The 13,427-nt window shown below is 40.6% G+C and overlaps 1 protein-coding gene across 1 annotated transcript; it reads right to left on the bottom strand.

Annotated features, from left to right (window-relative positions):
* Window positions 1-1,277: 1,277 nt before the first annotated feature.
* Window positions 1,278-1,821, bottom strand: LOC133753730 (oligosaccharyltransferase complex subunit OSTC-like). Its single transcript, XM_062184425.1, has one exon. The coding sequence runs from the start codon at window positions 1,807-1,809 to the stop codon at window positions 1,492-1,494; it is 318 nt and encodes a 105-aa protein (XP_062040409.1). The 5' UTR covers window positions 1,810-1,821; the 3' UTR covers window positions 1,278-1,491.
* Window positions 1,822-13,427: the final 11,606 nt, after the last annotated feature.

Raw genomic sequence — 13,427 nt, 5'->3', positions numbered from 1 at the left:
GGCATTTTAAAAACTTCATCACGCATGAGTCTCACCATGTCCCTGGTGCAATGGTATGATTCTTATCCTGTAAATGAGGATAAAGGGGCTCAAAGATGAACGTGAGAAAGAATTGAGGGTCTTTGAGATTCAAATGCTAGAAAGTTACTGTGAATGAAATTTCATGGATGGTCTCAGCAGGCTGTGAAGAAAAGAAACTGCCAACAATGTGTGGAGGGGTAAATATTTAAAGACATATTTACTTACACAGTACGTGAATTGTTACCCTATCCCTCAGGACCCCTACAAAACAAATAAATATCCACCGTCACACAACAGGGAGGAGGCTGGAACACTATCACTCTCTGGCGCTCAATGTACAAATCTCACCTTTCCTAGATATTGGTGGCTTTACATTCAAATCCATATTCTCATATTTGCCAGAAAGACATCTGACCATCACTTCCACAATCCTTGGATTGCTTTTTTTCATTTTTTAAAGATTTATTTATTTGAAAGGCAGAGTTGCAGAGAGAGAGGTGTGTGTGTGGGGGGGGAGTCTTTCATCCACTGGTTCAATCCCCAAATGGCCACAATGACTTGGGCCATCTTCTACTGCTTTCCCAGGCCATAGCAGAGAGCTGGATCGGAGGTGGAGCAGCCAGGACTCAAACCAGTGTTTCAGGCTACAGTGCTGGTCCCTACAATGCCTGGATTTCTGAAAATTGTTTTTGAAACACACACCTACTCCATCCTGCTTCTTTATGGCAAAACAAGGGCTTTCCGAAGAGGATAAAAAGTTAAATTCAAACTTTGATGCAAAAATGTTAGATCAGGTGTTTTTTTTTTTTACTTAGAAAAATTATTTATTTCTGCTCCTCATACATCATATTGGTCAGGAAAGCCTTGCACACATATCTGAAACATCATACTATCACACACTCTGTTTAAAGGCAAAGCACCATAGGTAAAGCTGATCAGCTGTCTAGAGTTCTTAGCTTGTGGGATCATGCTTCATGTTTTACATTGAGTTCTGAAAATCAGAAATGTCATCTCCAAAAAATGTTAAGGGGGTTGTAAAAAATAATCACTTTATTCAATTGAGTATATTTTCTTTAAGTAATGAAAAACTAAGAAGAAAATGCCAGTCATTATTGGTAATGTCAGTACAGGTCAGAAGAAAAAAATACTGTGATAAACTGTCTCTCTGACACCACAAAGAAATTCTAGTCCAAGCTTTTATATGCTTCCTATGCTTAGTCGGTACTTTTACTGCTGTTCTTCATTCTTTTCCACATTTCATACAGAGGACTGGTACAGCCTTTAAAATTTCATTAACAGGAGCAAATCCAGTATCTTGATTTCTTCTCAAAAGAAACTCTAACTCATCAGATAGCCCGGCAGTTTCGTTCTCATGAATACTCTAGCCATGAAAAAAGTCAATAGGACACAAACGAATCCAATGAATAGAAGAAGAAATCTGTTGAGTTTTGGAATATTTGGTGCATTGGATCAGTCTAGGATAATGAAACCTAAACCTCCCATTATAAACAGGAAGCTGGATGCAAGTCCTTCCATAATATATTGTCCATTTACTCTGTAGGACAAGAACACCACTGGCCAGTGATGCCCGTGTTCATCAGTCATAGAGCCAACACCTGGAAGTTCAACAATAACATCATAAATTATTCCTCCGGTGATGAGGAAGTAAGACACTACCACCAGAGCGTACACCATCATGGCCGACGGCATGTGCACCCAGGGAGGCTTCTTCAGCTTCAGATTGGGACATTCGAGCACTAAAAACGGGACTCGGTACAAGGTCTCCATGTAAGCGGCAGCACGGACAGCGATGGGCCCCAAGCCCCACGCCAGATCAGGTGTTTTTGAAAGCTGACATTCTGATAAAGTCAGTGCGTCTGTAATGGCAGTGCTTACAGAGTGCTCAGGAACACAAGCAAGGAGTGGGAAAAATGTCTCTGTCTAGTTAAAGGAATCGATGGCAGAAACAGGATCTCTACCACACAGTTACTAAGCAGTGTTGATGGGTTGGTTTTTATGGTGTTATTGGTAGTTCCTAACAACAAGAAAGGGGTTTCAGCATACCCATAAAAGACACTATGGCAGACAGGAGATAGGTGCTGCCCTCCACCCAACACCTATCACTGCACAAAACATAAGGTTGCTTTTATTTGTCCAGTGGGTCTTGCCTAATCTTTCCAGTTCCACTCTCTTTGTGCTACCAACCCATACGTTGACAGGCACTGGACTTTGCCATCACAGATCCAGAAGAAGATGAGGACTATCCAAATCAGCCACAAGACCTGCCTGGGGGGAGACAATCTAGTACCATTGCAAGAAAATGATGCAGCCTGCAAATTCGTAGAAGGTGAGTAGGTGCGGTAAATTTCCTCTTTCTCCTAACTAGAGTAACTTCTCAAAGTGGTTGGTGCAGCCAAGTCCCTCATGCAGCCTGTTTGAGTTAGGCCAAAAGAGGGAAAGATAACATAAACAGGAACCATATGAATCAAAACACAAGATCGGGTTGAGTCTGCAGCTTCAGAGATCTGACTGTCCCTTCAAAAGGAGTATTGCCCTTGCTGCTTTAATCAAAACCATAGGGGAATTATTCAGTGTTGTATCGAGAAGCATTGCCAATTATTTGCTGGAAGGAGAGGTTCAGACTTCACTTTTTCTTTTCAGTCAGAAGGCAGCTGGCTCACACAAAACTGTGGACAACAGGGGCAGACATGTAGCCTAGCAGTTAAGATGTCAGTTAAGACATCCATGTCCCACATCCGAGTGCCTTCATTTGAGTTCTGGCTCTGACTCCTGATTCCAGCTTTCTGCCACTGTAGACTCTGGGAGGCTCAAGTAATTGGGTTCCCACCACCCAAGTGGGAGCTCTGGATTGAGTTTCCAGCTCATGACTTTGTCACCTCCTGGCTGGTGTGGGAGTCTGGGGGCTTGAACCAGAGGGTGGGAGCTTTCTGTCTGTCATTCAGCCTCAGATAAAATTTTTAACAGCCTATAGATGACAGACGTTTGGGATGATTTTCGTATTCTCACTTCGTTACTGACTACTAACACTAATACACCATGTAAGATTATTGGTAACAAATTACTCAAACAGGTTTTCTGGTTTACTTAATATACCATGAAATGCACATTATACAACTATGTTTTTGCCTTAGTAATTGATAATACAAAATTTCTGACATGGAAATGATCTGCTATCACTCAGAGCAATTTTATGAAGAATTCCTTCAGTAAATAATGTTGTGGGGAGGAGCATTTGACACCAAAGTAACCACATGGGATACTTGTATCCCATATCAGAGAGGTTAGTTTGAGTCTCATCTCTTCTGCTTCTGATTCAGCACTTCTGCTAATGTGCAGTGGGTGATGGCTCAGGGACTTGGGTTCCGACTACCTGGACGTGGAAGACCTGGATTGAGTTCCAGATTCCTGGCATTGCTCTGACTCAGCCCTGGCTACTGTAGGCATTCGGGGAGTGAACCAGTGAATGAGAGATCTGTGTCTCACTCTCTCTCTCTCTCTCAAATTAAATGAAAATAAATAATCAAAATTTAAAAAATAAATAATGTTATGCTGACATTGGACAGAGGTCCTTGAGGAGAAAAAAACTGAAAAAATGGATAGTTACTAATATATAGATTGTGGAATTTGCTCTTAATCAGCAAGCATGTCTCTAGGATACTACAGACAATGAGTGTTAATAAGAGTACCTTCATTCTACACTTAGGTATTGTTTAAGGTCTAGGGCTCTTTCTGAAAAGTTAGGATTAGTGAAGAATTAGTATCTCAATTCCTAAAAGCCTCAGAACATTGGGAAAGTAAAACTCAAAAACAAGCAATAAATATTTTACATTTTAAGCACAATTGAGGTGGGCTTAGAAAATATCAATGCTTCATCAATATAATTTTAACCAGTTATGGTCAAAATGCTACAATAAAAAAAAGATAAAGAACATGATGAAGAGCGTTTTACTTCCGTGCTTAAAATGAAGTACACATAAAGTTTAAGCTGGTTATAACAAAAGCCTATAGTTGTGCCTCTTGAACTATAAAGAAAACAAATTTTGGCAGTCTTAAAGTGTATATAGCTTAAAATATCATTTTTAGCATTTGGCACCATATGTATGCCATTATGTTTGATTTTGCATTACTGTTCAACAATGGAGCTTTGTTTAAGGCTTTGTTTTTTATGATTATAAAAGAAATAAAGCACAACCACAGTTTTTCTTTCTTAAATTTCATCACTGCTGATGTGGTTCTTTTGTGTTAAAAAATGCAACTATCAAAACTGAAAAATTATAGAGTAATATTGCTGTTCTGCTGATTTTAAATACACAGTACATCGTGCATACTTTATAAGCAAGTTAAATGGAGGTAAAGCTGAAATCATAGAAGATGCACATGACTTTTCAAAATCCACACAATGTGTTCTGAAACTTTTGGGGATTAATACTATGCATCTGCGATCAGTGAACTATGTGGTTTTGAGTTGGATGTAGATGTTAATACTACTACTTGAGCTAAACTTCAGCATGGTTCATAACTTTTAAAGTGGGTAGTTAATATTATGCATGTTATCCTTTCTTCCATTTGTGCCTATATGTGTCCATTTGCAAACAAAAATGTTAATAATCAGTAATAGTCCTTTATAAAAGATGTCAACTCTGTTTAGTAATTAACTGATCTTGTCTAACCTTAAAATTTTGTGATTAAGGATCTCTGCTGCATTTATTCTAAAGCCCCCCACCAAAATTATCTAGTCATTTCAAATAACAATGTTAGTCTGGTGTATTCACTGCTGTATGCGTTATTGTTCTTTGTTGCTGTTTTATGCCTTCATATTAGCAAGATATGAAATTCTGTGGGAAAAAAAACCCCTTTGATCTTTAAAAAAAAACCCTTTCTGTAGCAGGAAACACATTGCTTGTTTTGAGAACTTTCCCATCAAGAATTTAGTAGAAGCAAGTATTCTATCATTTTGATGTTTTTATTAATGTTTCCAAACAATGTACTTTGAAATCAGAATCACTCTTATAATTTTCATACACTTCTTATGTGCTTCATCACATTAGTGATCATAAATGAAGTGTAATTTTCCAACCCCTGCCCACAAGAGCTAAGTAAGATCTTACTGTAAGTTGAAGGGTGTTCTGCCCTAACTCAAGGCTTGTGAAGAATGAACTGCTGTTGGGTTTGATTGACTGTTGATGGACTGTGGTGTGGTGTTTTGGAGGTTATTGAATGCCACTTACAATGTTTAATAAAAATTTTTATTCTTTTAGTAAAAAAAAACAGAAGTAATTAAATCATTTTAATGTGAGATAATATGCATAATTCACATTAATATCAAGAACAAACTAGCTAAAAGTATAATAAGCAAACCCAACCATCACAGTTATCAAGGAAAAGATTTTGATTTTTGAGAAATTTTCAAGGTTATTCTCAGTTGATTAGAGCCCCCAGGTGTTTGAGCAACACAAGTATTTTCCTTTAATCTAATAGCCCTCCTGAGTGGCCAAGTGTCACATGATGGAAGAATGAATATAATTAGGCAGGTATTGACTATTTCTCAAATCGATATAGTAGCACTCAAAGCATTAAATCACAGTGAGAACTTATGGCCAAAAGGGCAGGGACAGTATCATCTGATACGGGGGAGGAATGGCATGTTCCTTTTAATTCTTGTGCTGACCAGCTTGGCCCTAGAGAGCTCCCAACCTGCTTGTTTGTAAATAGAACGCACACCAATAATTTTTTAAATGTGAGAATAGCTGGGAAGGAGGACCTAGGCCACATTTAAAGAAATAAAAATAAGTAAATGCACAATTATGGCTCTAAAATAAAAACCAAAACTAATGCAAGATGACTGGCAAGGGTCATTCATTCCCAACAGAAGAGCACTCATTTGGGCATGAATTTCTCATTTGTAAATTAAAAATGTCCCATGTTTTTTAAAGGAAATGCATGAGAATACTAAAGATTGGATTAAGTTGAATTGAATTATGTGATAGTCAACATATGATTTTTGTGGGAAAATGAAATCCTAAATGATTCCAAACAATGTTTAGTGATGACTGGTGACTGGTACTTCTTGGTGTATTCAGTCTCATAAAACAAAAAACACTCTGCCAGATGGTCAGTGTACAATTTTTTACATTGAAATACCACACAATGTTCCTCATTTTTAGTAGATATATGAAATAAGACACACAAAGACCAAAATTTCAGCAAATATAATGATATTAAAATAGTTCCCTGATAAAATAAAATGAAAGATTTGGCTATATAGCCACTTGAAAATAGAACTATTCTGAAGTAAAAAGGCACATGGGCAATTAGAAAAATATTTTCTTCATTTCTGAATTGAAAATAATGCAAGATGCTTCAGGGGTGAGGATCCACATTTAATTGAATAAAATTATGTCAGACAGAAATCTACTGTAAATTAAAATTCTAAACAGTGGTTAATGGCCCCTCAAGAAAGACTTAAGAGCATTCATTGACATAAAATGTCAAGACTCAACAAAATTATGATCAAGAAACAGGATCAGAATTTAAACAATATGAATTATGTCAAATGTGCATTATATTGCAAAATCAAAGGCATTCAATCAGACATTATATTTCCTCTGTAGACTGGGATTTCATACTGCCTTTTATTTGCATTTTGTAAAAATCTTTTATTTATTTGAGAGACCGAGAGAGTGGCAAAGATGTACAGAGAGAGACAGAGAAAGAGGGCGCTCCTATTCACTGGTTCAGTCTCCAAATGCCCACAATGACGGGGCAAGGCTGGTATTCAAACCAGGGACTGGATTCAGGTCTTCCACATGGGTGGCAGCAACCTAATTACTTGAACCTCCCAGGGTCGGCATTAGCAGGAAGTTGCACTCAAGAGCCAGAGGCTAGTATTGAACTCAGGCATGCCAGTGTGGATTTGAGTGTCTCAACTTGTCTCTTATTCTCTAGCCTAAACATCCACTTCTCCATTCTATCCTTTAAAGTAAACTTTTGAGGAAGCATCAGGAACAAAATTTAATTGAATGTTATGTAAAATTGAATAACCAACAGTATCCCATGTTGGCTGATGACAGTGACTAAGGGACATCCACAGTAACCCTTAAAGTCAAGAGTTTGGCCTGCCAATTTTCAAATATACACAAGGAAAATGTTTTCACTTGAAGAATATTTGTGGAACATAGTGAAAATAAAGATTAAGCACGTTCCAGTAACTGAAATGTCATGAAAACAACCGATGCTATTGTAACGTTAAATAAAACAGGAAATAGGATCTCTGGGAGCTTGATTAACTTCAATGTGTTAAAGCAACACACTCCTGAAAGAATACTATTCTAATTATTTGTAAAGTGCAGATACACCAACAGCATCAGACCACACTTTGATGATACACAATGATTACTAAGGAGGCAAATCACATACAAATGGAGAAGTGTCCTTGGTGAGTGAGGATGCCCACTGCCTCATTTTTGAGTCAAAATTACTAGGAATTTTTGCTTCTTTTGAACACAACATATGAATAAGACAGATTCCAAAATATAGTCAAAGAAATGTAAAATACGCAGTTAACTTGTGAAATACACACAAACTTCAGTCCAAGGCAGCTAATGACTGAAAGCTATCCCCATCCCAGGCAGGTTACTTTCCTTCTTTGCAACACAAAAGTAGCAGAAATATAAACTTTGATTAGAATAACGTAATGTAATGTAACATAATGTAACATATAATAACATAACAGCCAAAATCAAAATATAAGCAAACACAAGTTGGTAGCATCTACCCAATGACCCAATACAATAATGGCAAAATCCAGTCCTTAGTGCAGCCTCTGTGCAGTCCAGGGCTGAAACCAGCTCAACCAACTGCACCAGCCTTTTCCTCATTTTTGAATTCAAAACACCATAAAACCTAAATATTATGAATAGGCCAGTCCAAGGTTAACATTTCAAAAACAACATTTTCTGAAAGACTCATTACATTGTTATATAAAGCACATCACTGCACCTGATGTGGCTAAGAATCTTTCCTGTCAGGAATCCAAAAGCTCATGGACACATCTATTAAAGATGTGGGAACACATTGTAATGTGATTTGATCAAAATCATAACACAAACCACCATTCAAGAATTAGGATTGGGGCCGGCATTGTGGTAAAGTGGGTTAAGCCACGGGCTGCAGTGCCAGCATCCCATACAGGCTCTGGTTTGAGCCCCAGCTGCTCCATTTCCAATTCAGCTCCCTGTTAATGCATCCGGAAAAGCATCAGAGGAAGATGACCCAAGTGCTTGGGACCTTGCAATCATATGGGAGATCCAGAAGAAGCTCCTGGCTCCTGGCTTTGGCCTGGTTTGTGGCCATTTCACATAAATAAATAAATCTTTAAAAAGGAATTAAGATCAGTTAAAATTACATTTTTGTGATCTCTGGGAGGGGAGTCACCATATTCCCCATATCCTATGGGGGACCCAACCATGGAAGCCAAGCTGTTCAATCCAGAGTTTAATGAGCTTGGTCATAGGCTAGATATTCTTTGATAGTTTATCACCTTGTCTTCAAGCATCATCATTGGAAGGTTTGAAATTACTGACAGAAAAATTGTCCACTCTCTCCAGGTCTACAAATGGGGATTCCACCCATAATTCAAGCTCCATTTAAATAAATCAAGTCTGCTTGAACTGTTATTGCCTACGTCCTTCCTCAATGTACAGTTCTACTACTCAAGTCTTTGCACAACCATAGCCTCTGTTTTCTGTTATCTATGATCTCGGAAATTTCATTCACTCAGTTTATCTAGTCCCAGCTCAATTGCACTCTCTTCCAGGAATCCTTCCATACTTTCTTCCACTGGCCCCTGCAGGCAGATGGTACACTGGGGCTGAGTTGCCAGAGAAAGGTGTGGTATCTAATCAAAGTGCACTGGGCATGGCACCATGTGATGAACCCAAGGTCTGCCCTTGGAATTTTGATAGTCCAATTGAAGTTGCCATAATTGTGGGAAGGCTAGGGAAAACCGACAAAAAAAGGTAACTCATAGCACCCACCTAAGATTGCCTCCAGCCGTGGATTCAAACAACTCTCCATCATCCTTTTCAGCATTTTGTATCCTTTCCTCCATTATTGTCTCTAAGGATCTTGCCCTTCTTCAAGGCCCAGGCATAAGAGAACAGATGTTCTCAGACAGTATTACCTCATGATCCCTCTCCCAACCTGAAGAGTTATTTCTTCTGCTGTTTGGTGAAAGTTAATGGGATTTCAGCTCAATTGCAAAGGTCAACAAGCTTCATGATTATTCACAGTGGGATTGGAACATGGCTCCTTTTGGGAAGCCATTTGCTGAGTGATGTTTTGCAGCTGCTGTAAATGTGTGAGCTTGTACAAACAGGGACTTACAATTCACCTAAGGTGAGAGACTTGAATGCTGACCTCACCTGCTCCCAACTGTAGAAGGTGAAGCATACGTTTATGGGTCATGAGAATTGAACTGTACAGGCTTTGTGCACAGTGCTCATGGAAAGGGCACTCTAATGATAGCCCTGTCCCAGCCATAGGGAGGATTATCTGGGAGAAAGGGGAGGTGAGTATCCTTGTGTGCATAGTGTTAGGCAGTAACTTATAATAGCCTACCCTTACTGGAATACTGCAGCCAGTTGTTGATGTGACAGTTTATTAAGTCTTGGAATACAAACTTGAAAGGATACCAGTACCAAATATATTGGGTAAGGAAAGACAGATGGCTAGATAGTTGGCAAGTGCTAGGAGTACACCCATTGGCCAAGATAGGTGACTTAGCCACTAGTGTCCAGATATTCCTTTGCAAGCTCAGAATGCGGACAGGTGACTATTTCTAGAATTTGTGTTTGGGGGCAAGACTTTTACGAAAAACATCAGAAGGGTAATAGAGTTGTTGTAGGCTTTCTCCAGCAAATTCTCAGCAATGGATGTAAAATTTAAGCTGCATGGGTAACGAAAGGAAGGACAATGGCTGTTGATGTGAATCATATCTTATAATCTACCAACACTTCACCATGTGCCACTAATCCTGTTCCTCTAACTGGCTCTTCCTCTTCCTCCTCCTCCTCCTCCTCCTCCTCCTCTTCTTTTAAAGATTTATTTTTTGCCAGCGCTGTGGTGGAGTGGGTTAAAGCCCCAGCCTGCAGTGTCGGCATCCCATATGAGCACCAGTTCTTGTCCCAGCTGCTCCACTTCTGATCCAGCTCTCTTCTATGGCCTGGGAAAGCAGTAGAAGATGGCCAAGTCCTTGGGTCCCTGCACCCACGTGGGAGACCTGGAAGCAGCTCCTGGCTCCTGGCTTCGGATCAGTGCAGCTCCAGCCATTGCGGCCTTTTCGAGAGGGAACCAGTGAATGGAAGACCACCCCCCCTCCTTTTCTTTCTCTCTCTCTCCCTCTGTCTGTAACTGTACCTCTCAAATAAATAAAATCTTTTTAAAAATGTGTGAAGTGTACAGGTCTTGAGAAGACATCCCATTCCTCGTCTCCTGTCCTCCCAAGGCATGCTTTAATATTACAGGTCAGATCACACCACTGGCAGAGCTTCTGGTTTTATTTCTCCTAGCCTAAACTGCCATACACTGATTATCTCACAGTTCGGGCATGGCTTAACTGGCTCTTTTGCTCAGAATCTCACAAGACTGAAATGAATATGTTGTTGAAAATTACAGAGATTTGCTAATCCAGAGGTTCAATTGCAGAAGAATCCAATTCTACATTTGCTCAGGTTAATTTTTAAGATTTATTTATGTATTTATTTGAAAGGGGGAGAGAAAGAGAGAGAGAGAGAGAGACCTTACATTCACTGGGGGCACTCCCCAAATGCCCACCATACCTGGGATTGGCCTAGACTGAAACCAGCAGCCCAGAACTCCTCATCTGGTATTCTCACAGGGGTGGAAGGGATCCAATTACTTGGGTCACCATGTGCTGCCTTCTCAAGTGCATTAGCAGGAAGTAGGATGGGGAGTGTGGGTTTTCTAGTACTGGAGGGCAGCTTAACCTGTTGTGCCACAGTGCCCATCCCTGACTCAGAATGTTGAAAGAATTCATCATGTTACACCTGTAGGGCTGAGGGCCCTAGCTTCTGTTTGTTGGCTGGAGATTGCCCTCTTCTCTTAAAGGCTGTTGAAGTTCACAGAGGCCATCTGCATTCTAAGCCATGTGAACTTTCCCATCATGGTGCTTGGGTCATCAGTCAGTCAGGAGAGCCTCTACAGGGAGTTGGTCAGCAAGATGGAGCCTTATACAAAACAACGGACTCACAGGTATGGCATCATATTACCCAGGTCATATTCTAGTGGTTAAAAAAGTATAGGTCCCTTCTGTACTCAGAGGGATGGGGACATCAAGGGCCTGCAGTGGCCACCAATGAATGAGCTAGTGTGAGAATGGGATTAACAATAATACCTCAAATGTGAATGGCAATTGTGGGCATCTGCTCACCTAACCCCTCAGCTCCTTACAACTTCCTACCACCCAAAACAACATCTCAGAGGGTGCCCGAGCAGAGGGATACATACTGCAGGGAACACCCTTGCTGGTTCAGGGAACAGGCAAAAGTAGCTAGATGGGAATGGCTCAAAGCCATAAGATTCATTCTGTAATAAAGCAGAGTAATAAAAGGGATATAAATCAAGTTCCAGCCCTTATCAGTCAGCGGGATTATTTTTATTAGAAAAGGCCAGCATGACTGTTTTTCATACAATGCTTTATGTCACCTCCTATTCCCTTGAGCCATTAGTGGCATTTTCTGTTACTAATTTAAGTTTCTTTTCACATTTACATTTACATTTGCCTCTGGTCTGATGGAGATGGAATTTTGATAGACAACGATAGAGGTTTTAAATGATAGAGAGGAAGTTCTAGGACCCAGTGAACAGCATCAACAAGCATAAAGCAATAGGAAGAATGGAGCATACTCCAAGAGCAGTCAATGTGCCCTGTGGATGACGAGGCTGGGGGTGCTAGTCACCACAGCGTGGGATACAGTGAGTCCAACAACGGATTCCAGAGATAGAAGGTGACACTGTGATTTAGAACAGTTGAGTCTGAGTCAAGATAGACTGCAGTGAGCACCTGGTTATGCATTTAAGGGACTTTCAGCAGTATGCTTGAGTGGGGGGATGGTCTAAAATCAGATTTGTTGCATGGGGCTGTGAATGTACTAAATGTACTAAAAATAAATACATTATACAGTGTAGTTGGGTGAACTGCATGTTGTGTGAACTATACCTCCTCAATAAGAAGTTTACAACCAAACAGGCAGCAGGCCAGACTAGGTCCCAGGGCTAGAGTTCACATGCCGTACTCAGGATCAGCATTTTTATTTCCTCTCTCAGGCCTCATGCCAGCCCCCCAGCCTGGGGGTGTCTAACATCAACACACGTGCAACCCCCGCACTGTATGCATGGTGGAAGTCTCAGTTCAGAACACTGCAGCCTCAGAATCTCTGCTAGACACCTTTCTTCATGCCCTTTCCTTCTCACCTGTGGAAAACACATTGCTTAACCCAGCCCTCTATGATCAAGTATCCTGTCTTCCAAATTATGGCAAAGAGCCTGAGAGTTAACATATCGCAGGAGTCAAAATGTTGAAAGTGCACTGCAGTTCGCCTGCCCAGTGAGAACAATAGGTGCTGGATTTGCTGTGTAAAAACATAAATTAAATTGATTCTCCCCTAACCTGCTGCAGCCCAGGTGCTGAAGTGACTCACCCAGTGCAGGGAAGATGCTTGTCACAAAGCGGCTGTGACTGAGTCCCACCTAACTGCACTTGACACAATCTGCTTCCTGCTCTCACAGAGGCCCCTTCCACATCAGCCAAATTGGAGAATTCAGCGTAGAGGGCTAGAATACATTGCCCACACATCTGTCATGTCCAATGGAGGTTTTCCCTGTAGGTATCCCAGGCATGGAGCTACCTTGGAATGATGATACCCACAAGGACCAGAGCTGCCACAGTTCCAACTGGCCCCTTTGTGTCCCAGAAGCTACTGCACCCTGAGGCAGGAAAACAAGGGGCCTTAACAGGAGGCACTAATATGAGGGCCAGCATTGTGTCCTTGTGCTCAAGACTGGAACCTCTGCAGCTGGCGTGAGCTGGAGTGAGCCAAGGAGGGAGTGAGTGCCCCAGTCTAGACTCCAGCTCTGAAGCTGATGTGGGAAACCCACCACTGGATGCCTGGGAATTCCCACTGGATCACAGAGAAAAGAAAAAACAGTAAAATCCCCATGAATGTATGTATAAAATAGGATTCTAGAGAAGGAAACCACCATACAAATTGATTAAAATACACATGCTTCTAATGCAAGCAAAAAAAAAAAAATAGCAGTGAAACTCATTAGACAGGATTCAGAGAAAAATGCCTTTAATTAATCAT

The sequence above is a fragment of the Lepus europaeus genome, chromosome X, assembly GCF_033115175.1.
Source record: "Lepus europaeus isolate LE1 chromosome X, mLepTim1.pri, whole genome shotgun sequence".
Classification (NCBI taxonomy): Eukaryota; Metazoa; Chordata; class Mammalia; order Lagomorpha; family Leporidae; genus Lepus; species Lepus europaeus.
Note: the sequence above shows the minus strand (reverse complement) of the source record. Positions and strands in the feature narration are given on the sequence as shown.

Coding starts and splice junctions, on each gene's coding strand:
- LOC133753730 (XM_062184425.1), bottom strand. CDS start 1,809: ATGGAGACCTTGTACCGAGTCCCGTTTTTAGTGCTCGAATGTCCCAAT.